Source organism: Symsagittifera roscoffensis, chromosome 4 (genome assembly GCF_963678635.1).
Source record: "Symsagittifera roscoffensis chromosome 4, txSymRosc1.1, whole genome shotgun sequence".
Classification (NCBI taxonomy): domain Eukaryota; kingdom Metazoa; phylum Xenacoelomorpha; order Acoela; family Convolutidae; genus Symsagittifera; species Symsagittifera roscoffensis.
In genome coordinates, this window is record NC_087065.1 from 69,143,694 (window position 1) to 69,170,798 (window position 27,105).

At 38.5% G+C, this 27,105-nt stretch overlaps 1 protein-coding gene across 1 annotated transcript; it reads left to right on the plus strand.

Moving 5' to 3' along the window:
* The first annotated feature begins 200 nt into the window (after positions 1 to 200).
* Positions 201 to 16,570, plus strand: LOC134845005 (delta(14)-sterol reductase LBR-like). Its single transcript, XM_063861836.1, has 6 exons — positions 201 to 300; positions 1,418 to 1,566; positions 7,766 to 7,927; positions 8,817 to 8,990; positions 10,780 to 10,907; positions 16,363 to 16,570. Exons 1-6 carry the CDS (start codon positions 201 to 203, stop codon positions 16,568 to 16,570), a joined length of 921 nt encoding a protein of 306 aa, XP_063717906.1.
* Positions 16,571 to 27,105: the final 10,535 nt, after the last annotated feature.

Genomic DNA, 27,105 nt, shown 5'->3' on the forward strand with positions numbered 1-27,105 from the left:
AGTACACTTAAGAACTCAAAAATTTGCATAGAGTAGATGGGTGTAAAAGATCGGGCAATCAAATTTAGTTCCGCCAAAAGTTTATATCACAAATAATAGCAATGGTGGTAATGTATGGTGCGGGTGGAAGGCGCTTTCCCTCCCTAAATTGTGCACTTAAGACATTTAAAAATTAAATTTAATTTTAATAGTTAGGCATAATGAAACTGAGGGGTGGGGGACATAATTCAGAGCCTGGAGTCGCTATTCGATACGCAGAGTGCGGAACAGCGACGACTGTGTGCCAGCCGAGACCAAATTGTTCGGAAGATTCTACCCCTCCTTCCGACTTCCCGGAATGATGCGACCCAGAAGGGCCTCGATGCCAGATTATGACGTCAAGGGTCTTTGGGAACGAATCATTGCAGGCCTCTTTTTCCACACTGTTTTTTATTTTCCGTTTATTTTTTTGAGTTTTTCGAATATTTAAACAAATATATACTTAGAAGTGACAATCAGAATTCTCAGAACCGATGGTGCATTTATGAAAGTTTTTGATTTAATAAACTAAAAGTACTGTAAAACTACAAGAAAATTCAAAAAAAGTAGAAAAAATACAATTGAAGGACGAAAGAAAAAGAGTTCATTGTAGCTCTTCGGAACCTTCTGAGCAACTTACGAGAGCTGTTTACAATTCCCCCTCACGTGATCCAGTCTCTGCTCCAGTTCATCCGGGCACTGCCTCTCCTTTTAGGTCGATCTCATTTATTTTGCAGCTCCCGAGTACTGTATTAACTGTATTAGGGGCGGACCCATTTGCTTAAGCGCGTTAGAAAAACTTTTAAAAATAAATTGTGACGCTCTAAACAAACGTTTCTTGACTGCTTTATTTAACTTACGGTGCATGGAGATCAACCCGGGTAAGGAAAAAGAGCCTTCAATTGGCTCTTTTTCAAACTTACTTCTTCTGCGATTTTAAATGATTACCATAAATGATTACCATAAACAATTAACATAATTACCATTCTGCCATAGTTAGGCTACATAAGTAGGCCATAATTAGGCGCCAATAAGTTAATTTTGAGGGGAAAGCGGAAACGCGCGCAGAAATATTGTCAATTTTTTGGTCAGAATCTTCAAAAAGTGCCTAAAAACGTCTTTTTGGCATGTTTTTACAAAAATTAGCTTGCGGCGAACAAAATTTGGCCAAAGTAGGGTATCTATAGTGATTAAGAAGAGCTCTGATAATCAATTTGGTCATTGGTCAATCAACCTAAAAAAATATCGTAACAAATTTCGCCCCCCTTCCCTGAGAAAATCCTAGATCCGCCCTGTGCGTATGTAAAGTGGGAGAGGGTTTTTTGTGCGTCTTTTCGAAGTACAAAAAAGGCGTTAATTGGGAAATGGGAATTACCTCTCATTTGTCGTGTGTGTTCAGCAATTCTGATGTTGATCTGCGTGATGAACATTCTGCCAGTGGTGCTGATATCTTCCTACAAGAACAGTGTCGGCTGTGGAGTGCTCAGTGGACTGTTCTGCATAGGCGACATGTCTGAAAAAGGACTCTTGGAATACCTCAACGTAGAGGCAAGTCAACGCAGGGACGCATTTTTCAAAAACATCTCTTGTCCATTTTCTACAGTCCATGGAACAGCATGTGCTGCTTGTACAGTAACTGGAAACTTACTTTTTTCTAGTTTATCATCATCATCATCATACTCATCATCAACACATATCACACTTTCTTTATGGACAAAAGAGAGGTGGGGTAAAATTTGACAAAATAAAAGTTTTTCCAGGACCTCGGTAGAAACCTTTAAGAATCTATTGTATCCGAAAAATCTATAGGGGGAGTGCAACCTTTTCACGAATATGACCCCCTCACTACCCGACACCCTTTGGTACGATTTTGCGAAATTCAATTTTAGTCAGTCAACGGTAGCTTTTAGCTTAGGACAAGTTTAGTCCAATTTACACTAAACTTGGGGGGGGGGGGGGGGAAGTGCCGCACTTTTTGTTCAAACCTTCGAAGGGGGTCTGAAAGTCAATTTGGTTTACCTAAAAACAGAGCTCTAGAAACTTTCACTTTTTGTGTTTCTTTCGCCACAAAAATCTTGAGCTTCGCATTTGTTTGGCAAAGTTTTACTTTTTTGAATTCCACAACACGAAATTAAAGATTTTGTGTGCTTAATTTTTTTTCAAACACTTACTGCTACAAAAAGAGGATCGTTGGAAAACGGAACAATCTGTTCAGCTTGTATAGTGTCAGTGAATATTTTTATTAGTTTATCATCATCATAATCATGATCATCTAGCTCTCTCTATTTAGACACTGTGTTACCTCAAGGATTTTGAATGAAAACTAAGATCAAGACATTAACTCATCTTGCATTATAAAAACAAGTACGATAGTAATGTAGTACGATTCAAAACAATTTAAATCTTTAGAATCATTCTAAATCTTTCATAAGATGATAGAAAGTGAGAATACAGAACAGCACCATCCAGATAGAGACAAACTTGAACAAGATAAACAAGACGTAATGGTATGCATTAAATCATCACTACATCACGTTTACAGCTCAAGGGAACATCATATGAACGGAATGAAAAAAGACCCAAAACTTTGAAACTCATGTAGATTATTGAACATTAGGGAAAAAATTAAAACGAAATGCGAGAAAAATACTGAGAAGTTTTGAAGGATTTGCGCAAATAAGTTTTGAGAGCTTAGAGCCATTTTGTGTTGCTGAGTGGTGATTTAATTCATTTCTCATTTCGATGCAATGGGTTTTCTGAAGAGGACTGAGGAAAACGGGTGAATTTTCTCAAAAATCCCTCCTGAGGATGGAACAATTTGGCGCGAGGGTGGTCACGCGAAGCCTGTTCAGCAGGTCTAGCCTGCATAAAGCGAACTCTTTTATCCGAGAAGCCGATTTTCGAGCTGGAGGCTTGCGGCTGAGCTGGCGGAGAACTGACCATTTTCACGGAGTGACGAGAAGAGTTGGAAGCCGAAGAATGGGTCTCGTCCTCATCTGATCCACCTGTGAAACAGTTTTCTCAGTTTTAGTTAGCGGAGAAGTTATAGAAGAAATGGGACTGAGTTTCGTCCTCCAATGAGATAGGGATAAGTTCTGGACCAGCCAACATCGATTCCTTTGATTGCGATGGCACCTTGGCTTGTGACGTATCGAGAGTTTTCCCAGAAGTAGACTGAAAAACCTGACATAGCTGAGATCAGGTGAACCGCAATGCGGTTTTTCCTACAACATTATCCTTATCAGAGAAATAAGTTTCATTTGTGAGACGGATAATTTTGCTCTTAAAAGGTTTGAATAGTTCTCTCCCGTCTTCCTAAGTAAATGTTTTTGAGATGTTTCGACTCTTTCCGGACTATGAAGAATTACCTTATCCAAATTACGATTTTTACTCGATGACGTCGGTAGGTGTTCAGCTGGCATCTGACTGCATCTAAGTGTTCGTGCGATCTCAGAGATGCATCGAAAATGGTTCTTTTGGTCAGGCAATGAGATAATGTCTTCTTTAAGGTATTCAACCACTGAATAGCGATTAGACCAAGTTTTTTAATGCCTTCTAAAAATAAGTCTTTGCAACTGAAGTAGATGGGCCGCCAAAGTACGGGGAAACCGATGGGCCGGATTGCCCTTTGCGGACCAATTTTAGTCTGGGACCACGGTCACATTGCTCTCTGTGCTGTTCTGCCATGAGAAGGTCCCATTCCAACTGTTGATTATCTAAATTAACACGCAATGATAGAGGCGACAGATAACTCTAAGTTTAGCAAAATATTGAAACGAAAATTGAGACTGATAGCGTAAAAAAAATGAAGTTGCAGCAAATTTTGGAAATATGCTGAGAAAGTGGTGATTGTGAATAAATTAGACATGCTGCAATCTGATTGGACGAGACTTTGTGAATAAAGACTCTAGTGGTGGTTTGGCATGTGAATATCTCTTTTCTGATTGGTTGAAATAACTATTCATCGAATGGTAGCCCTCTTGTGGCGATGAGACACTTGCACACGCATCTGAGTGGACCAAAAGAACTCCATAAGATTTGACGCCTTCTCGCAACACAGAGCCAGTATGAATGCTGCCCCCTGATTGGTCCAAATATGCAGTATAGGGAATAATGTACGGCAAAGATTATATCGGCTGCTGGCATTGAAATTGGTTGGGGAAACGACTGATATGGAATTACAAGTCGCGGGAGGGGTAACTGATTTGTGATTAATAGGAATGCATGACGGTTTACTTTTAGCTGATGGATTTTTGACCCATCCATCTAGGAAATCACACGCGTCGAAGAATTTGCTAATTCCTTTGACCACATATTGTTCGCCAAAACTACTCGGTAATCGAGCTTCGAAATTGGAAAACATAATAAAAAATCCACTATTCATAGTTTACAATCCAAGATATGGACGATATTAAATTCGAAAGGTAAAAATCGGTCTGTTTCCCATGTTTCTTTTTGAAGCCGATATAAGTGCTTTATGGTGCGTTAATACCTCGACTAATTTTCAATAGATAATTGTAAAAATGCTCACAAGACCAAACATTAGCGAGTAACTCGAGTTCGTTCGTGCTGTACTTTTTCTCCTGGTCATTTAGCGAACGCGAAGTAAAACCGATCGGTGCTCAAACTTTCTTTTCGATTTCTTCTTCAAGAGCACCCAGACCGCTATGCCTAGCGTAACATCTGACTCTAGTCCTGCGATGTTGGTCGTGGTGATACATTTTTGCAATGATAGCAATAAAAGAAAGAAAATTTTATATATTGGCTTCACTCGAATTTATTCTTGTTGCTGACGTTCAGATATGAGCGGAGTTGGTTGGAATGGACCCACCAGTTGGGTAGAAGTCTCTGCAGATAGTTTAGATCCGTTTTGGGTGGTTTGAGTGTCAGTCCTGCATGTAGTTTCGATCTCTTCGGGCTATAAACTTCGGAACCAAAATCAAATCCCAATCGCCACAATTGATTTAGGGAAAATTTTTACTTCTACAGTTTGAGGGCAAATCCTCCGTCATCTAGGTGAACAAAAACTTCCACAACCAAATGGTTATGCTGAATTACTGAGCCTTTGGAAACTATGAGACCAACATCCAAGAAACAGAAAACTCCTGACAGTCCTTGTAGCGTATTGATCATTGCCTTTTGGATTTCTGTGGCCATGTCTCTAAGACCATATAAACAGTTCTTGAATCAATAGGTGCTTGTTTTTTCACCACACACAATTTTAAAAATACAATGGCTACTGTTTCTGTCACTCAATTTAACCTGACTGAAGGCATATTTGAGATCCAAAAATGTGAACCACACGTCTCCACTCTTTCTCGATGTAAGAAATTGGACAGCAGAGTCCAATTGTACCGACAGGTTTGGAATCTCATGTTGATTATATTTGATCTTGTCAATGATGGGCTTTGCATCCATAGTTAGCTTTACCGTGCCATCCTTTGAAACCGTAATTCTTAAAGAAGAAATAAAGTTGTCACTTGTAAAGTTAATTAGTTTCACGATATGCCCTTACTCTATGAGTAACGAAAATCTTCTACTACTTTCTCCTGATATGCACCGGGACGCGAGGTCCTTTCTCTGGTATTGTATTTAGAGGTGACTTGAACCTAGAGAAGACTTGGTGCTTCTTTGCTTACCGGAAAAGCGTAGTATAAAAAAACGCAGGGTAAAATATGCTAATAGGAAATAGCGTAGTAGGAAATAACCTTATGTGAATTAACGTAGAGTATTTAAACCAACAAGTAAATTGTTGTATAATGACACCTATTATTGTTAATGACACATAAAAATGATTTCGACTATGAAATTTCACACTACGATACTTCCCACTACAATATTTCCTAAACACGAGATTCTACGTGTTTTCAAACAAGGTTATGTAAAACTACGTGTTTTCTTTCTACGTTTTTCCTGTCTGCCGATTCTTTTCCTTGTTCAACCTCGAAAATATGTGTCCGAAATTTTTTTTGCAATAAATACAGTGATTAGAGATTTCGCTCTGTTCTACTGGGTGACTACACCCACGATTGGACTCTACCGTCTGATTTGTGTTGTACGGTTTCCTAATTTTGACTGGAGGTCCAGACCTAAAAGGTTTCTAGTACGGCTCCCCGATACCAGAAACTGGGCTGATTTTACGTTCCAACCAAGAGACGGCACTTCGATAAATTTGACTCTTTTTTGGTTATAGTCAACATACACTGCGTCTACTAAACAGTCGTGTTCATCGAGGATAAGGGCGGATGGGACAGACTTAAGAAATAATTCCGCTGTGCGTTTTTTAAAAAAGAAGGGTGGCTGCCCGTATTCATTGTTGCCTTGAAAATAAGTATTGGCGCAACGAAAGGTAATTTGAGTACAACGGACTTTACCCGTCACTGCGTTTATCTTCTTCTAGTTTCGTTACAATAGCCCTTTCTGTCGGAATAGGTTACTCGGGTTTTGAGAGACAGTCGATAGCTAGAACAGCAAACTCAGATTCGCTGTCAGATCTAACAAAATTACAACCGTCCTCGTCGTCTCGTCTGACTCTGCATCAACGTTTGCTACATCCTTAGTTTACAGCATTTGGTGAAATGACCCTTTTTGCTACACTTTTGGTACGTCTAATTCCTTGCTGGACACAGGACTGTTCATGAATCGGCATCAAATTGTTTCAGCAAAAATAACATGGTTTTGCTTCGTTGGAATTCCCACCTATGGAAAGATTAGGATTTGACTGCCAGATTGATTCTAACCGATCGCTTCTTGCTTTCAACGTGGGTTCTGCTTGATTCAAAAGTTTTGTGGGGATTTTGGTCCCAGCTGGCACGAACTGCCGGAGTGTGCCAATTTTCCGAGCTGTTTCTTCAACCTGGATGCAATTTGTGCTCTTTTTTTCTTGCAATAAAGCAGACTTCAGAGTACCTTCAGGAGTAACGACTGGACATCTTCATATTACGCTATATATCTTCCAAACGCATTTTAGCTATAAGTATGTCCCTTACTACTTCTTTCTCTTGATCGACCATCCAACCGCACGGAGCTGCCTGGCCCGTCAGGCGCAGAAAGAAGAAGTCTAGTCTCTCACGTTCTGAGTGGACAGCAGTTAGGCTTCTAATCGTTCAAGGAAGTAATTCTTTCTTTCTTGATTAGTAACACGCAGTTGTCGAAAAAGTCATTGAATGAGATTACGCTAACGTCCGTGTGGGATAGTTTTGAAGAAATCATTTTCTGCCCTCTGTACCTAGGGAGAAAAATAGCCTGGGTTTTCTTCTTTGATCTGCTTCATAAAAATAGACACCGGGAGCGATCTTCGGGCATTTGGCTCTTCTTTCCTAGTTCAACTGTTTTCCGAACTGATGCGGTGTCGCGAGCTAAGCGACTTGTTTCAGCTGACACATCTTCCTTTGGTCCTGCGACCTCCAGCTTACGGGGTCATCATGTACCAACCCCGGAGTTTTTAGCAGTTCGCGCGTATACTATATTTCCAGCAGAGTTATTGCGAGATTGAAGAGACCGATCCAAGATTTCCAACTGCTGGGTGGATCTGTTGTAGTTTTGGGCCAAAATGCGGGTACTCCTAATATATCTGTTCGGTCGTCCTTGACCGGAGCTGCTGGCTGCGCCATGTAGGGGCGGCCTTGTTCTCAGAGAGGTTAGTTGACATGTCTTTGAGTTTTTTTGAGTAGGTTCGTCGGCTGTTTCTCTTATTTTGTGGGGTGGAGTTGTTGTCTATTGTTCCTCTAGTTGATTAGTTTTTTAGGCGTTTGTGATGTTGTCCTGCTGGTACTGTCTCCAACTGGTGCTGGCTGGTGCTCCGGTGGGTGCTCTGGCCAGGTACGAGAACAACGAGACGGGCGAACATGTGTGCATCAGACACAATGCAGTATTCGCTCTCTATGTCTCACTGTCCCTCATATTCCTGGTGGGTTCTTTTGATCACGTGACTCATTGAGTGGGCTTTATTTAATCATACCATAATACATTATTTTAGGCTCATAATCAGACTGAAAACAATTTGTTAGGTTCTTTTTCCTTCCCCCACCTGCAAATTTTCATTAGTAATGTTTTTGCTCACATTGTCCGATATTGTTATAGCAAGCATATTTGGTAAGCATAATGAACCTTGTAAAACCCCTCGTTACATCATAAAGTTGATGCTTATGTGAGGTGGGGGGACTAAGGAAAAGGAGCCACTCATTATACTATTATTAACTAGAGCGCACTAATTTAACCTTGAAAAATTAAAATTTAATTGTAAGATTGTTGACTAAAGAAATATTTTTTTTTCTTTTCCGGTCTTCCTCTTCCCCTCTGCGTCTCCACTGCTGTCTGTTCACGAGTACCTGATGGGACTGTGTGTGGCCTCCTTGGTCTTCACATTCGCCCTCTCTCTCCTTCTTCACACCAACAGGCACACCTTTATCTTTTACATTTTTATACTTTTATCATTTCTACTAGAAATTCCCCCACCCCCTGCAGCAACTCCACTCGCAGTACAGCCGAGAAATTTGACAATTTTTTCCAAATTCAAGGTTTCAACAAGATCATAAAACTGTAGTTAAAACCACTCAAAGCCCAAGCTGATCAATTTCTTTCGTCCTAAAATTTTCCACCCCCACCTTTTAAATTTTCCTTTCCTAATTGTCTTATGTGTTATTATGTGATGACACTCAAACTCCATGGGGGTGGAAAAGAGCCATTTTTTAAAATTGTCTTTAATTCAAAAAAACCTTGCTAACATATTTTTTGGTCAGTAAAAAGTGCAAAGGAGTCTTGTTCAAAATAAATTCGATTGTAATTGTAGTTTCAAGACGGAACACTTGAGCGGGGATGCAATTGAAGGTCTGGAGATCTTTAACTTCTTCGTGGGCAAGGCCACCCACCCCCTCATCACAGGCATCGACATGAAGAGATTCCTCTGTCTCCGTCCAGGCACCCACTCACTTTTACAATCCACTACGCGCGTATCGTCTTCTAACACGAGGGTCGGGCGTTCGAATCCCACTTCGGTCGCGATTTCTGTACAGTTCCTCATACGCGAAGGACGGAATGCGTGAATTTTTTTTCCCGATCAATCAGATTCCAGTTTTCAAAATTTGAAAGAAAATATGCGATAAATTTAGTTAGTTTTGTACAGTTTAAAGTGCGTTGATTTTGGCTGAGAACTTTCGTGCATGCCGGCCCTTCGCCCATGAGAAGAGTCCCCAATTTTTCTCTTTACGCATTATTTGCCGAGGTTTTCAGAATATATCAGCGATGTGATGTAGGTAGATTTTGGGCTGGTTTCTCGTCGGAAGGGTTATAAATTAAGTCCATATTTATAACAAGCCAGATCCTAAGCAAAGAGCACAAAAAGTTCCGACCACCATATAAAGTTCCAAATACGAAACTCAAAGAAAAATAGAGAAAAAAATTGGCAAATTCAGGAAAAAAAAGAACGATTTTTTTTTAATTTTTTTTGTTGTTTTCTTATTAGTAAAAGGTAATCAAACATGGTAAAAATCTAGATGAAGATTAGAAATTATAGTAAGAATGGCGTAAAATTTACAGAAGAAGAAAACTGAGTGTCATCGAATTTTTGTAGTGTCATCAAATTTCATTGAATTCGGTCTGAACAAATCGGATCATTTTTTCTGGACAGACAACTTTTTGATTTTTTGCTGGTATTGAAATCACAGCTGAAATTTTTTTAATATGATATCACACTTGACTCCCTCCCCTTTTATGTTTTTTCTTCCCAATGTGGAGCCTTTCTTGAGTTAGTCAAAATCGGGAAGAAAAAAAAACACTATCTGCACCATAATTCCTTTGCACCCTGTTTAATTTGACTCTAACTAGTCGTAACAAAAAAGTGAGTGACTGCTACACACTGTGTGACCTCACAGGCTTAATTGGTTTGGTGTTCTGTGATTGGTTACTTCTTCTTCATCATCTCCAGTCCAGTGGGAGCAGTCAAGAAGGAGCAGCGCAACAGGAAAAAAAGACAATTTATTTTCAAATTGGGATCAATAAATTCATTTGCACATTTGCACAACTCAGGCTTTTTTCCAGTTTTTCTCTCTCCCGTAAAATTACAATACAAAGTTGTCTAGAATTTCTTTATAAGGTAGTTGCACGTAAAAAATATTTCATAAATATGTTCACTTGTTCACACTGACTTGTTTTATTTCATTTGAGAACATCAAATGTCATTTGAAAGTACTTTCTGTAAACCTTATAACACAAAAAAATGAAGATCAGAACTGGACGAGCTCAATCATGCAGCGCTGATTACACATCTCTGAGTGAAATTCCAATGCGAATCTCGCAAAAAAAAAGTAAATCCGAATGGACTCAAAAAATCATAATTTTTGGATTTACAATTTTATCTAATGGTTTTTCAAATCCAATATCATTAACAGGGACAAAAAATCAATTTATTCCGATGGGGGGAGGGGAGGGGAGAGTGGCTGTTGTAAGAAGAGGAGCGCCCCCTCTCTTCATGAGCTCGACTACCTGGTGAATATTTAACGACCTTCATCAAAATTTGCCTGAAGCGTAAAAACTGTTAGGGCAAACTGAGAAAACCCGGAAAAGGAATTTGATCAATCTAAAATTTCTGCGTTTGAGTCTACAAAACTTTATCGCTCATCCAGTCGAATTTTTTTCCAGCGAAAAGCACTGAGGATATTTGATTTCTTCTTAAAAATGACTTTAAAGATTGTACAGTTGACTGCAGTCGAAACTTGGTTGTATTGTCCCGATTTGAAAATATTTTTGTAAATATTATGACAGTTCAACTGTGCATTTGTGGTGTTGGCTATATTCCACTTCTGCTATGTGTTGCAAGCGATGAACTTGGAAATAGATTTTCTGGCCACCTTTAGATATTCCAGAGATGGATTTGGATACATGCATGCATGGTCAGTTTCTATCAGATATTTCTCAGAAAAAAAACAATAACAGGATCTTGAAGATCCTTGAAGATCCTTGAAGACTTGCTAAATTGTAAATGAAGATCTCTTCAAAAATAACAAATACTTTTCCATGGTATTAAAGACTCTACAAAAAATCTACATTTTCTCAGAAACGTGTATGATTGACTCCATAATTCGATAATAAGACTGGAAATTTTGTCGAATCATGAAAAAATCTTCAAGGTGTTTTAAAATTTATCAACAATTGCGGGACATGAAAGCAGACTTTTGTTCAAACAGAACGATTTTCTAGTTACATTTCTTATCATTGCGAAACATTTTGTGTAAAAGTTTTGCGCATCCAAACTTGAAAATTCGTGTTTCAAACAGTAGCCCTTCCAAGAAGTCTCGACGACATTGTTTTCGAAAAAAGTTCGTTTGATTATTACATGCTTGTCTTTTAACTCATCGATGCGTCAACTCCAATTAAAAAGGTAAAATTTTTAACAAATTCGAGATGAAAATGCATATTCTTTTTGCGGGCTTACAGAAGGAATGGAGGTTGTTCAACGAAAGCGGTGGCGATGTGGAGCATCGTTAGTGATGCTTCTCAGTTTAAAAAAAACAATATCAGGATCTTGGAGATCCTTGAAGATCCTTGAAGACTTGCTAAATTGTAAATGAAGATCTCTTCAAAAATAACAAATACTTTTCCATGGTATTAAAGACTCTACAAAAAATCTACATTTTCTCAGAAACGTGTATGATTGACTCCGTAATTCGATAATAAGACTGGAAATTTTGTCGAATCATGAAAAAATCTTCAAGTTGTTTTAAAATTTATCAACAATTGCGGGACATGAAAGCAGACTTTTGTTCAAACAGAACGGTTTTCTAGTCACAGTTCTTATCATTGCGAAACTTTTTTTGTGAAAGTTTTGCGCATCCAAACTTGAAAATTCGTGTTTCAAACAGTAGCCCTTCCAAGAAGTCTCGACGACATTGTTTTCGAAATAAGTTCGTTTGATTATTACATGCTTGTTTTGAACTCATCGATGCGTCAACTCCAATTAAAAAGGTAAAATATTTAACAAATTCGAGATGAAAATGCATTTTCTTTTTGCGGGCTTACAGAAGGAATGGAGGTTGTTCAACCAAAGCGGTGGCGATGTGGAGCATCGTTAGTGATGCTTCTCAGCAATCATATGATTGCGGGTTCAAATCGCACGTGCGCTGCAATTTACAGGGTGAGCTCTTGGAAGATAGCCATTTAAGTAACTTTGAACAATTAACCTTCGAGCTAAGCCTCTAGCTGGTTAACTTAAAAAAACTAAGACCTGCTGAAGTAATTTTTTACTGCTATGATTTTAAATTATACTAAAAAGCATGAGACGCACTTCCAGTCTATTGAAGTCAACGCGGGTTGATTTTCGAATGCAGTTATGGCTCCTTAAACAACTTGGAACTGCAAGATGATTGAAGCAGAAAAATGCTACCCAAACCCAGATTTTTTAGGCTGAGGTTCAGTTTCCGGTGACAAAAAAAGCAAATAATACGCAGCCTATGTATTAAACAAAAGCTACGTAGTATCCAATGTTTTACGCATGTGTATGATTTTTTGACTGTTTCATCGAAAAACTCGAAACGGTTAATAGCAAAAGTAAATATAAGTTTTTGGTCTGACAATTTTTTTCAGAAACCAAAAAATATCAGAGCATAAATTCAAAATTTGAAAAAAAAACCTCATTGAATGAAAAGAGTCACTTTGCAATCCGAGTCGATATCTGTAAAGTACGTAGAACTTTTCCGGGAGTCGTCTCCTCTAAGCACGTTTTCACTTTTCTTAACGGCCTCAGAGTTTCTACCCTTTATTCCGTGTAACTGCGGGCGACACTACGATTTTTTGCATAATCCCGAAAGGGTTATGTTGGTGGTCAGACTAAAATGGCCGACTAAAGCACTACGCAACTTCTTCCTTGGCTTTATGCTCTTTTCCGCTCTTTTCTTGCGTTTCTAGCTAGTTCAGGAAATCTTGGGCACAATAAGTAAGTTCTCAGTCGCAAAGGAAATAAAAGCAATTAACAATAACTACTAATTAACAATTTCTATAATGAAGCCCACATTTCGCTTCCTTCGGCCACTGCGTCGTCAACTCTATCGTCAATGCTCGCTCGACGCAATTCCAAACACGCCTACTTCAGCAGCGCAACACGCTTACACAACTATTTTAACCCGGTACTAAACTTGGGTTCAAATCAGCTAAAATAGTTAACTGAAAACTGTGAGACACAATTAGCCTTGCTTCAAGCAACAAAGTCCTCCACTGACAAAATCTTTCTCTCGGCTTGCCTAATCGTTCTGTATCCAACTGAAAATTAACCGTTCGCTCTCTTAGCGTAATTGATCTAAGTCTCGAAGGCTCTCCAGAACCCTCAAGTTCCTTATCTTTATTTAAACTTAATTTGAGTTAAGTCAAGCCATTCCATATTTTGTCTTGGTATTTATTTAAATCATTTGTTCGCATATGCCCTATGACTACGTACCTCCCCCTATCAAAACTGCCACATGCCAAGCTTGGTTTCTTTTATAAATCTCTTCATGCTTATAAGATATCCGGTATACGGTAGGTGTCGAAATTCGACCCCGCGAACAAATGTCATGCGATCCTAATCAACCAATTCCTGAATTCCGTTAACTCCAGCACTCGAGCTAAACTCAACCTCTAACTCATGCTATTTTCATTCAGTGACCCTCCCAAGGTCTTCATTTAATTATCGCGTTAATGTTCCGACCCTTTTCATGGGAAGCCAATTCGTTTTGAGCATATAATATTTCCACCAATCATCTATTCCAATCCCGGCATTCTAGCTGTTAGGGGAAATTACTTTGTCTATTTGGGATCAAATTAAGCCAAAAAAGTCAACTCCGGGTAGAAAAGTAAATATACGTCCGTTCTTACAACTTAATAGACTAAATTCTAATGCCGTGGTCCTATTACTATCAATTTCCTCTGGGAAAAATTTTCTTTAGTTGCTGAATTGCTATTAATAGATCATTCGCTAAGCTATGCTGAATCTTATTTTTAGCTTGTCCCCTCGAGGATATGTATTTCAAAGTTGATATGTAGAAGCTATATCGCTATCAGCTTCTGCTTCTGTTGCCAATCCCAATAATTAGTAAGGTGACCAATTCTTATTTCCAGGGGTTGGGCTGGGGAATAAGCCACTTTGCGGTGTTAATCCCGGGGCTTTCAATGCAACTTCGGGGTCAAAACGCCCATAGGTCATTTTAAGGTCACCCAGGGTTCACCCGGGGCAAACTTCCGCGTTTGTGTTTACAATTCAATGGGGGTCCTACATATCATAATCCATCTTTAAACCATTACTATTTTCCAAGTTATCCTATTTCTAAGGCCCATTATCGCTTTTCCCACGAAAAGACTACTAACACTGGAAGGATTTGCCGGAGTGATTTAACTCACAAGAATTCTTGTTCCGGCGTTCGTATCTAATATCTATCGCCGCAATAAAATCAGTATGCTCATTATTTTGCGTCAATTGCCTATTTCCGGTCTAAGGGGATAATTTTTCAAGAGCTAGTAGCTTCCGATCCAACCGTTGGAAAGTTATTAAATTATAACATCAGATGAATCTTGCCACTACTCATCATCCCTCCAAGAGTTTCAGCTCCTTACAATAAAGGGGACCGAAAATGGACTGCCTGAAAGTAGGGGTGCGTTTGTTTATTGGGGGAATAAAAACGGAAGCGGGGGTCCAGGGGTCTGAGGTTGCAAACTTGAGCTTCCCTTAACTAGGCCTACAAAAAACCAAATTTTGAGCCCACTAATGCCGCTAGTTGTCGAGTTCTGAGAGGGTCATTTACACTTCCGGGGACCGTTATCACTTGCCGCCATGGGTCTGAAAGGTCCCGTTTTTTGTATCTCCGGGTCAAATCATCTCTAGTAGCGCCCCTTTGAGTTTCATAGCAAGAGCTTCCTTAGTTCCCTTTGGGAGGGTTTGACGATTTTGTTGTTTTTCTATTTTCCGGCATAAGAGGGAATATATCTTCGAAGATTCGAACTATTTTGCGCTCGACCCTTTAATTGCTGTACTATTTAACATTATGACTAATTAATCTTACGCTCAGGTTACTAGGTATGTAATACAGTAGAATTACCAATTATACGAAGTCAAATTTGTTTCGTTTGGCGTCTTTCAATTTCGTATGTCAGGTTCTCATTCATAGTTTCAAATTAGGAATCTTCCTCGTTTTTGGAAATTTAGCTACTGGATGGCGTGAAACTCTTCCAATAGTAAAATGATCAAAGGTAACAGCTCTGCTTTGGAAATGACCTATCTAAATGTGTCTTAGAAATGAATGTAAGGAATATTTTGTCTTAATAAAATTCCCAAAATATAATATTTATCAAAAAATAAATTTTTGTTGATCAAGCTGTTGAAGGATGAACTGTTCTGTTTTTTGAAGCATCGTTCTGTCAAGTTGATCGTTTTTTTTTCCACAGCCATATCTATGTATATTAGCTCTTGTATCTGAAGTTGAATGTAATATTGGCTCAAAGCCAAATTATTTTTCAAACAATTTGTTTTGATTGTGAAAAATTTATCAGAAAGATAAGCGTCATTATTGCTCTTAACGTAAGTTAAAATCGTACTTTCATAAGTGATAGCAGGCACTAAACATATGGTACTGAGTTCGCAGTTAGATCGGCTGATTGTACATTCGATTCTTCTCATGGCACGTTATGCGACAACTCGCAATAAAAGACAACTCGCAATAAAAGACAACTCGCAATTTACTCACCGCCAAAGTCGCGCCAACGTGTTTTGAGTATGCCGACAGAGGGTGGTACTCTATACAAAAATTAGAGTCGGTTATCCACCGGCCGACATTTTTTTCATACTTTGCGAGTTGTCATCGCTTTCCCGGAACTTTGTTTTTATAATTGCTTTAGAGTTGCTTTTTAATGCGAGTTGTCGCGGTACATCTAGCCACCTCTCAATTGACCTGTTTTTTAAATTTTGCGACAGCCTGGTTTCGTTTCAGTTTTAATAGTGATGCCAAACGAACGTTCTTGACACACACACACACTCACACACACACACACACACACACACACACACACAAACACGCCGTGACGAGTTCAGAGAACAAAACAACTCGGAGCTCTTAAACTATTCCAACCCCCGCTTTTGTAAAAGCGGGATATTCATTACTTGGTGCTAAAACTCTCATATGCTTAACCGTTGAGTTATAGTTTTTTAAACGGGTGGCAATTCGTTACAAGGTACCAAAGGGGGAAAATAGTAAAATATATCCAATAACTCGACGTTCAAAGTCGGGAAATCATAAAAACTGACTATCCAAAAACAAACAATAATTATTTGTAAAACATTTTACATTTTACAACAATCTGTAGTATAAAAAAATATATTTTTTGCAGGTATTCTTTGGTGTTTATCCCCTTCTTCTACGGACTTCAATCGTACTACCTGTTCGATCTCTCCAACTCCCCCTCAACTGAGGCCTCGTTGGGAGGGTGGGGGATGTTGAGCAGCAGTGTACCGGGAGTGGTGCTAGGCAGTGTGCTCTTCTTCTCTGGTCATTACTTGTTGGATGTATCCACCAAACAGAAGACCATCTTCAGGTGAACAAAACTCCCCGGGCTGAGGTGCTCGTCTCATGATTCGACCAACATGGTCGAACGATGTCCAATTTTGGTCAGAAATTAGGGTAAACGAACTAAGGCTTTAGCCGAACAAAGTCAAATCATGGGTCGAACATGGGAAAGAGCCGGAAACTGTAAGAGCCGATTGATTGGTGCAACAAGTGGTTTTTTGGGGACCGGTCTACTTGCATGTGTGCCGTTTAGCATGCGCACAAAAAATATTTACTCAGTTTGATGCGGCACGAATCAAAAGAAATAGTTTCAAATGTGCCAAAACAAACTCAGTTCAATGACGCAAATAGTAGGCCGGTCCCCAAAAAACTCTAGTTGCATCAAACATGCGGCTATTAAACCCGTTAAAGTCCCCTACAGTTTAAGCCCCCCATGATAGTAAAATCAGGGGGATATACTTTTTTAGATACCAGGGTGGTAGAGGGGGACCATATTAGGAAAGATCCGCAGTTTTCTGCTCCCACCGATTTTTTATATTCTCAAGTTTTGTTTAAGTAATTCAATTGTTAAAATCTCATGAAAATTGGCATTTCATTTGATTACCAACTCTTAAGTCAAATAATAACTCCGTGAACCTAGGATAACTCTGTAAATTTGTTGTTTATACCTGGTCGGCGGAGGACAAAACATTGTAATGATATAAATGAACTAGGCGTAAAAAAATGAAAAGTCAACAATGAAGTTCAATTAAATTGTGTGATGTTTCTAACTAAACGCTAGGATCTTGTTAACTATTCCCCCCTATTGTAATAGGGGAGGAAACAGTAAACACAGTTACAAAATTCGTATACGCTTAACTGTTCAATTCGTTATAGGAGGTGGGGGGAGACACTCGTTACAAGGTACCATAGGTGGGGAGAGTTACAAGATCCAAACGCTATAACACTGAACTCGGTAAACGTAAATCAAGGCCAGACAAGACCTGTTAAAACAAGAAAAAAATAATGAAACAAGGCAATCACAAACAGTGGAGTAGAATAGAGAAACTTTCAGTTTAGAGAAATTTTTGTGGAAGGCGCATATTTGCGCCAAGTTCAAAGGTTTCTCAGAAAAAATTCACAGGAGGTGAAATATGAGGCTTTTTTCCTTTCCCCCATCTGCAAATTTTTTCACAAGTAAAAGCACTGTTCAGAATGTTCGATTGCTATGAAAATTCTCATACTGACTAATAAGGCAATCAAATATGTATTTGGTCTCCATATTTAACCTTGTGAAACCACTCGTTACACATTAAAATGATGCTCATCTGAGGTGGTGGGATTTAAAAGCGCCAAATACGGTTTGTATCTACACAAAATTTTCAAAAAAACTTCTCGGTGTAGAGAAAAACAGGTCTGATTGTTTTAGCCTTTCAGAGTGATTTTCAGTGGTAATGAATAAAATGCTCTGATCTGCGACTCATAATAAAAGTATCAGATCAAGTTAACCTCCTTCCACCCCCCGTAGACCAAGTTAACCTCCTCCCCCCCCATTCTTCTCTGGTTATTACTTGTTGGATGTATCCACCAAACAGGAGACCATGTTCAGGTGAACAAAACTCCCCGGGCTGAAGTGCTTGTCTCACGATTCTACCTAAAAGATGTCCAATTTTGGTCAGAAACTAGGGTAAACGAACTAGCGCTTTAACCAAACACAGTCAAACATGGGTCGAACATGGGAAAGAGCCGGAAGCTGTAAGAGTCGATTGATTGGTGGAACAAGAGGTTTTTTGGGGACCGGTCTACTTGCGTGCGTGCCGTTCAGCATGCGCACCCAAAAAATTTAATCAGTTTGATGCTGCACGAAGCAGAAGATATATTTTCAAATGTGCCAAAACAAACTCAGGTCTAATAACGCAAATTGTAGGCCGGTCCCCAAAAAACTCTTATCGCATCAAACATTCGGCTATTATACCCGTTAAAGTCCCCGACAATTTTTAGCCCCCAATGATAGTAAAATTATTGGGATATACTTTTTTAGATACCAGGGTGGTAGAGGAGGACCATATTGGGAAAGATTCGCAGTTTTCTGCTCCCACCAATTTTTTATATTTTCATGTTTTGTCTAAGTAATTCAATTGTTAAAATCTTATGGAAATTGGCATTTCATTTGATTACCAACTTTTAAGTCAAATAATAACTCTGTGAAACTAGGATAACTCAGTAAATTTGTTGTTTATACCTGGTCGGGGCAGGACAAAACATTGTAATGATATAAATGAACTAGGCGTAAAAAAAATGAAAAGTCAACAATGAACTTTAATTAAATTGTGTGTTGTTTCTAACTAAACGCTAGGATCTTGTTAACTATTCCCCCCTATTGCAATAGGTGAGGAAACAGTTAACACAGTTACAAAATTTGTATACCCTTAATTGTTCAATTCGTTATAGGAGGTGGGGGGAGACATTCGTTACAAGGTACCATAGGTGGGGAGAGTTACAAGATCCAAACGCTATAACATTGAACTCGGTAAACGTAAATCAAGGTCAGAGAAGACCTGATAAAACAAGAAAAAAATTATGAAACAAGGCAATCACAAACAGTGGGGTAGAATAGAGAATCTTTCAATTTAGAGAAATTTTTGTGGAAGGCGCATATGTGCGCCAAGTTCAAAGGTATTTCAGAAAAAAGCTCACAAGAGATGAAATATGAAACTTTTTTCCTTTCCCCCATCTGCAAATTTTTTACAACAAAAAAGCACTCTTCAGTATGTCCGATTGTTATGAAAATTCTCACAGTGACTAAAAAGGCAATCAAATATGTATTTGGTCTTCATAATTAACCTTGTGAAACCACTCGTTACACATTAAAATGATGCTCGTGTGAGGTGGTGGGATTTAAAAGCGCTAAATACGGTTTGATTCTACACAAAATTTTCAAAAAAAATTTCTCGGTGTAGAGAAAAACAGGTCTGATTGTTTTAGCCTTTCAGAGTGATTTTCAGCGGTATTGAACAAAATGCTCTATTCTGCGACTCATAATAAAAGTATCAGATCAAGTTAACCTCCTTCCACCCGCCGTAGACCAAGTTAACCTCATTCCCCCCCATTCTTCTCTGGTTATTACTTGTTGGATGTATCCACCAAACAGGAGACAATCTTCAGGTGAACAAAACTCCCCGGTCTGAAGTGCTCGTCTCACGATTCGACCAAAAAGATGTCCAATTTTGGTCAGAAACTAGGGTAAACGAACTAGCGCTTTAACCGAACACAGTCAAACATGGGTCGAACATGGGAAAGAGCCAGAAGCTGTAAGAGTCGATTGATTGGTGGAACAAGAGGTTTTTTGGGGACCAGTCTACTTGCGTGCGTGCCGTTCAGCATGCGCACACAAAAAATTTACTCAGTTTGATGCAGCACGAAGCAGAAGATATATTTTCAAATGTGCCCAAACAAACTCAGGTCTAATAACGCAAATTGTAGCCCGGTCCCCAAAAAACTCTTGTTGCATCAAACATTCGGCTATTAAACCAGGTAAAGTCCCCTACAGTTTAAACCCCCATGATAGTAAAATTAGGGGATATACTTTTTAGATACCAGGGTGGTAGACGACGACCATATTAGGAAAGATCCGCAGTTTTCTGCTCCCATCGATTTTTATTATTTTCACGTTTTGTCCAAGTAAATCAATTGTTAAAATCTTACGGAAATTGGCATTTCATTTGATAACCAACGTTAAAACTAGGATATTTCAGTAAAATTGTTGTTTGTACCTGGTCGGGGGAGGACAAAACTTTGTAATGATATAAATGAACTAGGCGTAAAAAAATGAAAAGTCAACAATAAAGTTCAAATAAATTGTGTGTTGTTTCTAACAAAACGCTAGGATCTTGTTAACTAATCCCCACTATTGTAATAGGGGAGGAAACAGTTAACACAGTTACAAAATTTCCATAGGGGGGTATTTAACAAGATCCAAACGCTATATTTTTGAACTCGCTAAACGTAAATCAAGGTCAGACAAGACCTGTTAAAGCAAGAAAAAATAATGAAACAAGGCAATCACAAACAGTGGGGTAGAATAGAGAAACTTTCAGTTTAGAGAAATTTTTGTGGAAGGCGCATATTCGCGCCAAGTTCAAAGGTATCTCAGAAAAAGCTTACAATAGGTCAAATATGAGATTTTTTTCCTTTCCCCCCACCTGCAAATTTTTTGCAGTAAAAGAACTGTTCTCAATGTCCGATTGCTATGAAAATTCTCATACTGACTAATAAGGCAATCAAATATGTAATTGGTCTTCATAATTAACCTTGTAAAACCACTCGTTACACCATTAAATGGATGCTCGTGTGAGGTGGTAGTGAGAATTAAAAGCGGCAAATACGGTTTGATTCTACACAAACATTTCAAAAAAAAACGTCTCGGCCTAGAGAAAAACAGGTCTGATTGTTTTTGCTTTTCAGAGTGATTTTCAGCGGTAATGAACAGAATGCTCTATTCTGCGACTCATAATAAAAGTATCAAAACTCCCCGGGCTGAAGTGCTCTTGTCATGATTCGACCAAAATGGTCAAACGATGTCCGATTTTCGTCAGAAACTAGGGTAAACGAACAAGGGCTTTAACTGAACACAGTCAAACATGGGTTGAACATGGGAAAGAGCCGGAAAATGTAAGAGTCGATTCATTGGCGCAACAAGAGGATTTCTGGGAACCGGTCTACTAGCGTGCGTGCCGTTTAGCTTGCGCACACAAAAAATTTACTCAGTTTGATGCTGCACGAAGCAGAAGATATATTTTCAAATGTGCCAAAACAAACTCAGGTCTAATAACGCAAATTGTAGGCCGGTCCCCAAAAAACTCTTGTTGCATCAAACATTCGGCTATTACACCCGTTAAAGTCCCCAACAGTTTTTAGCACCACCATGATAGTAAAATCAGGAGGTTGTACTTTTTTAGATACCAGGGTCGTAGAGAGGGAACATCTTAGGAAAGATTCGTATTTTTCTGCTCCCACCGATTTTTTATATTCTCGATTTTTGCTTAAGTAATTCAATTGTTAAAATATTATGAAAATTGTCATTTCATTTGATTACCAACTCTTAGTCAAATATTAACTCCGTGAAAACTAGGATAACCCAGTAAATTTGTTGGTTGTACCTGGTCGGGGGAGGACAAAACATTGTAATGATTGAAATGAACTAGGCATAAAAAAATGAAAACCAACAATAAAATTCAATTAAATTGTGTGCTGTTTCTAAGTAAAGGCTAGGATCTTGTTAACTATTCCCCCCTATTGCAATAGGGGAGGAAACAGTTAACACAGTTACAAAATTTGTTTACGCTTAACTGTTCAATTCGTTATAGGAGGTGGGGAGAGACATTTGTTACAAGGTACCATAGGTGGGGTGAGTTAAAAGATCCAAACGCTATAACATTGAACTCGGTAAACGTAAATCAAGGTCAGAGAAGACCTGTTAAAACAAGAAAAAAATAATGAAACAAGGCAATCACAAACAGTGGAGTAGAATAGAGAAACTTACAGTTTAGAGAAATTTTTGTGGAAGGCGCATATTTGGCCAAGTTCAAAGGTATCTCAGAAAAAGCTCACAGGAGGTGAAAGATGAGACTGTTTTCCTTTTCCCCCAACTGCAAATTTTTAACAAGTAAAAGTACTGTTCAGAATGTCCGATTGCTATGAAAATTCTCATACTGACTAATAAGGCAATCAAATATGTATTTGGTCTCCATAATTAACCTTGTGAAACCACTCGTTACACATTAAAATGATGCTCGCGTGAGGTGGTGGGATTTAAAAGCGCCAAATACGGTTTGATTCTACACAAAATTTTCAAACAAAACTTCTCGGTGTAGAGAAAAACAGGTCTGATTGTTTTAGCCTTTCAGAGTGATTTTCAGCGGTAATGAACAAAATGCTCTATTCTGCGACTCATAATAAAAATATCAGATCAAGTTAACCTCCTTCCACCCCCCGTAGACCAAGTTAACCTCCTTCCCCCCCCCATTCTTCTCTGGTTATTACTTGTTGGATGTATCCACCAAACAAGAGACCATCTTCAGGTGAACAAAACTCCCCGGGCTGAAGTGCTCGTCTCACGATTCGACCAAAAAGATGTCCAAATTTGGTCAGAAACTAGGGTAAACGAACTAGCGCTTTAACCGAACACAGTCAAACATGGGTCGAACATGGGAAAGAGGCGGAAGCTGTAAGAGTCGATTGATTGATGGAACAAGAGGTTTTTTGGGGACCGGTCTACTTGCGTGCGTGCCGTTCAGCATGCGCACACAAAATATTTACTCAGTTTGATGCTGCACGAAGCAGAAGATATATTTTCAAATGTGCCAAAACAAACTCAGGTCTAATAACGCAAATTGTAGGCCGGTCCCCAAAAAACTCTTGTCGCATCAAACATTCGGCTATTATACCCGTTAAAGTCCCCGACAGTTTTTAGCCCCCGATGATAGTAAATTTGAGGGGATATACTTTTTTAGAAACCAGGGTGGTAGAGGAGGATCATATAAGAAAAGATCCGCAGTTTTCTGCTCCCACCGATTTTTTATATTTTCATGTTTTGTCTAAGTAATTCAATTGTTAAAATCTTATGAAAATTGGCATTTCATTTGATAACCAACTTTTATGTCGAATATTAACTCCGTTAAAACTAGGATAACTCAGTAAAATTGTTGTTTGTACCTGGTCGGGGAGGACAAAACATTGTAATGATAAATATGAACTAGGCGTGAAAAAAATGAAAAGTCAACAATAAAGTTCAATTAAATTGTGTGTGTTGTTACTAACTAAACGATAGGATCTTGTTAACTATTCCCCACTATTGCAGTAAGGGAGGAAATAGTTAACACAGTTACAAAATTTCCACAGGGGGGGGGGTATTTAGCAAGATCCAAACGCTATATTTTTGAACTCGCTAAACGTAAGTCAAGGTCAGACAAGACCTGTTAAAGCAAGAAAAAATAATGAAACAAGGCAATCACAAACAGTGGGGTAGAATAGAGAAACATTCAGTTTGGAGAAGTTTTTTTGGAAGGCGCATATTTGCGCCAAGTTCGAAGGTATCTCAGGAAAAGCTCACAGGAGGTGAAATATGAGACTTTTTTTTCCTTTTTCCCCACCTGCAATTTTTTTTTACAAGTATAAGCACTGTTCACAATGTCCGATTGCAATGAAAATTCTCATATTGACTAATAAGGCAATCAAATATGTATTTAGTCTTCATAAATAACCTTATAAAACCACTCGTTACACCATTAAATGGATTCTCGTGTGAGGTGGTAGTGGGATTTAAAAGCGGCAAATACGGTTTGATTCTACACAAATATTTCAAAAAAAAATTCTCGGCCTAGAGAAAAACAGGTCTGATTGTTTTTGCTTTTCAGAGTGATTTTCAGCGGTAATGAATAAAATGCTCTATTCTGCGACTCATAATAAAAAAAATCAGATCAAATTAACCTCCTCTCCCTCCCCCCATAGACCAAGTTCCTCCATAGACCAAGATCCTCCACCCCAGCGCTTGCCTTAAATTAAATCTGCTAAGCGCTGCATGTAGACCGCTCGATTCTGATTGGCTGAAAATTCCTACTTAGGACCAAGTTAACATCCTCCTCCCCAAACGGCTAAGGGGGGGGGGGGGGGGGGGAGTTAACTTGGTCTAAAATATCGTTCATTTAAAAAAAATTACAGTGGTTGGAAATGTTGCTAACTATTCACTCCATCTGCAATAGGAGGACCAACTCGTTGCAAAGTTTGAATGAAAAATATTGAGATAACGCCAGCCAATAAGAATGCAACAAACAGTATTTCCGAGAAATGCAAAACCAATCTTTCAGGTATAATATGCAAAAAATTCTCGTCTGGTATCGTAGAGGGGATTCGTTACAAAGTACCGTAGGGGGCGGATACGTTACAAAGTACCGTAAGGGGGGGGGGGTAATTAAAAAGATCCGTGGTCGGATATTATCTGCTACATTACATCAACTTGCACAGAAACTGATTGCTCTTGCTTTTTGTCAATTACTGTAATTTGAAGGTGATGATTGTCTAGTGAAAAACAGTGCTGAATTAAATTATCCGGACACAATGAATAAAACATGAATTTTCAAGCACATTTTTTTCAAATTGGGTGAAAATTAGACAAAAAGTGAAGAGAAAAAAAGTTGATTAGAATTTCATCAGAATTAGTATGGTGCAATTGTTTCTCCAAAAATTTAAGTTTTGTTTGTTTTGTCCGGATAGTTTATATCAACACTGAACCAAGCTTTGCCAATAATTAAAAAACTAACTTTGAAATGGTGTATTTTCATTATGGAGGGACCAACTGATGGAAAACTTTCAACCAGTCAGAACCGATAGACGTTCCTTTCACCTAAATGGCTCGTGCACAAAACCGATGTCAATATTATTAACATAAGACGAACTATAACAGTACATTAAAAATTTCTGTACAATTCCTGCAGCTATACAACAAGTTTTCATTTTTTTAAAAATCGGTTCTATGTTTTTTTTCCAATGACCCATTTAGATTTCGCAATATTTGAAAATTCATTTATCAGCTTATTTTCTAATCGGCCATTATTAACTTCAATGGTCTGAATTTCTTTGCTTTCTTCTAGATTTTCGAGAATTCTGAATTTTTCTCAGATTTTTGAATACTCAACTCCGATTGGCTGAAAATAACCAAAATGAAATTTCCACCGCTCGGTCCCTCCATTATGAGAGATGCCACCCTTTGGAAGCTTTCAGGGCCTTTCAAGATGGCATTTATGTTGATCCTGTGTTCTGAACTTGGATTACTTTTGAGAAAAATGCCAAACTGAAGATTCTTGAAGAAAAAGAAATCTGACATGATATCGTTGACTTGTTGAGAGGTTTTCAAACTTTTACAAATGAGGAGGCTTTTTGCAATTTTATTGAAAATTTTTAGACGCATGCGATCTCATCCTAAAGTGTATTATCTGGACCAATGCAGATTAGCTACGAACACGAACAACTCAAACAACAGTAACGACAACAGGTTCTTTTTCCAACCCCTCTCCACTTCGTGTTTTTTTCATAGTGATTTTTTTGCTGGGTCTTCACTTTTTGGGGCCAAAATCAGTGTTTTTATTAACCTCATGAATAGTAATAAGCAAGATTCTAGCAATATTGGCTGTTTAATTTTCAATGAACGGAGAAACGAGGACACTGTTTGTTTATTTGGTGTTTTTAGGAATAAATCTATAGAAGTGGTTACGTCTCCGCCTCTCTATCGAAAGGTTGGATGTTCGAGGCCCACCATGATCCGTGCTCGTTGCTTGAGGGTGAAGCAACCTTACCCAGCCCAGAAAAATAACCAAAAAAATTGCATGTAGTTCTTAAACAGGGGCACAACAGTGGTTCGCCGTGATGAGCTGTACAGCTCTTGTGTTGGTCCTTTTCCCCGTGGATAAAATGGTCTTAATCTTAAAATTTGCTCACGTTCAATTTCGATTGTTTTTTTTTGCGGTATAAAATTTGGTTTCTTAATACGTTAAAACCAAATTCATTTTCTCAAAAGAAGGCAAATTACCTTCTCGAAACTGCAAAAGTCAAAAGGGCGCAGCAAATGTGAATTATTTCTAGTTTCGAATGATGATTGCTTTTTTGGATTTCCCAACGGAATAAAAAAAACTTGTTCTTCTAGTTTTCCTGAATTGAAGAAAGCGAAAATTATAACTGAATTTTGAAACTTGTATTTTTTCTCCAAAACTCAAAAGTTAATCAAAAAAAGATTCCACACTTTGTTCGAAAGTCGAAACAAAAACCTGAATAATCAAAAAATTCAAATAACCAAAAATATGTCAGTCATTTTTTATCGGTTTCCTTGAGGGAGGTCATTGACAATTTCCAACTGTCTGATTGGCTAAGTGACTCTTTTCTACACCCCCCCCCCCCCCCCACGCATAAAACTTTCCATCTTCTTATTTTTAATAATTATTTTTATTATGGCTGAATGCGTGCTTTTACGATGAAAAGATGCAAGGTATGAAGAACAAGTGTGTTCACAATAATTAGTTAGTTCGTTCAGTATGCAAAACTTCATTCCATTATGACAACTTGAAAATAGTTTTTCAAAACTGAAGTTCAAATGAGGATGGAAAGTGGAAAAGAGCCGGCTAAGTTTACCAAGATGAGTTTCATGGGGGAGGGGTTGGAAGAACCTGAAACTGACAAACAGTAGCACCAACAATAGAGGAGACAGTGTATCCAGACAACGTGGCAGTACTGCTAGCAATGCAAGCGGTGGGGCTCATCCGGTGTCTGGATCCTTCATCTGTTCTGGCTTCTGGGGTCTGGTGAGACATCCCAATCTGCTGGGGGAGCTTCTCATGTGTCTCTCATTTAGTGTCGTCACTGGCATAGGAAACATCGCAGGTATAAATAGTAGCAAAAAAGCAAAAAATAAAATAAACGGAAACAATTTTAAAGAGCAAATGATTCAAAAAAATTTTGACAAAAATTAGGTCTCACGGCCATTTTAAAAACAAAGGTTGTTGCAAAATCTGTCGACGATATCATTTTGGGTCAAAAAATT

What these genes read in the sequence shown, in the direction of transcription:
- LOC134845005 (XM_063861836.1), top strand. Translation starts at nt 201, where the DNA reads ATGAAACTGAGGGGTGGGGGACATAATTCAGAGCCTGGAGTCGCTATT. An exon ending in CACTGTCCCTCATATTCCTG is followed by an intron (nt 7,928 to 8,816) that starts GTGGGTTCTTTT and finishes TGTAGTTTCAAG; the next exon opens with ACGGAACACTTGAGCGGGGA. An exon ending in TTTGGATACATGCATGCATG is followed by an intron (nt 10,908 to 16,362) that starts GTCAGTTTCTAT and finishes TATTTTTTGCAG; the next exon opens with GTATTCTTTGGTGTTTATCC.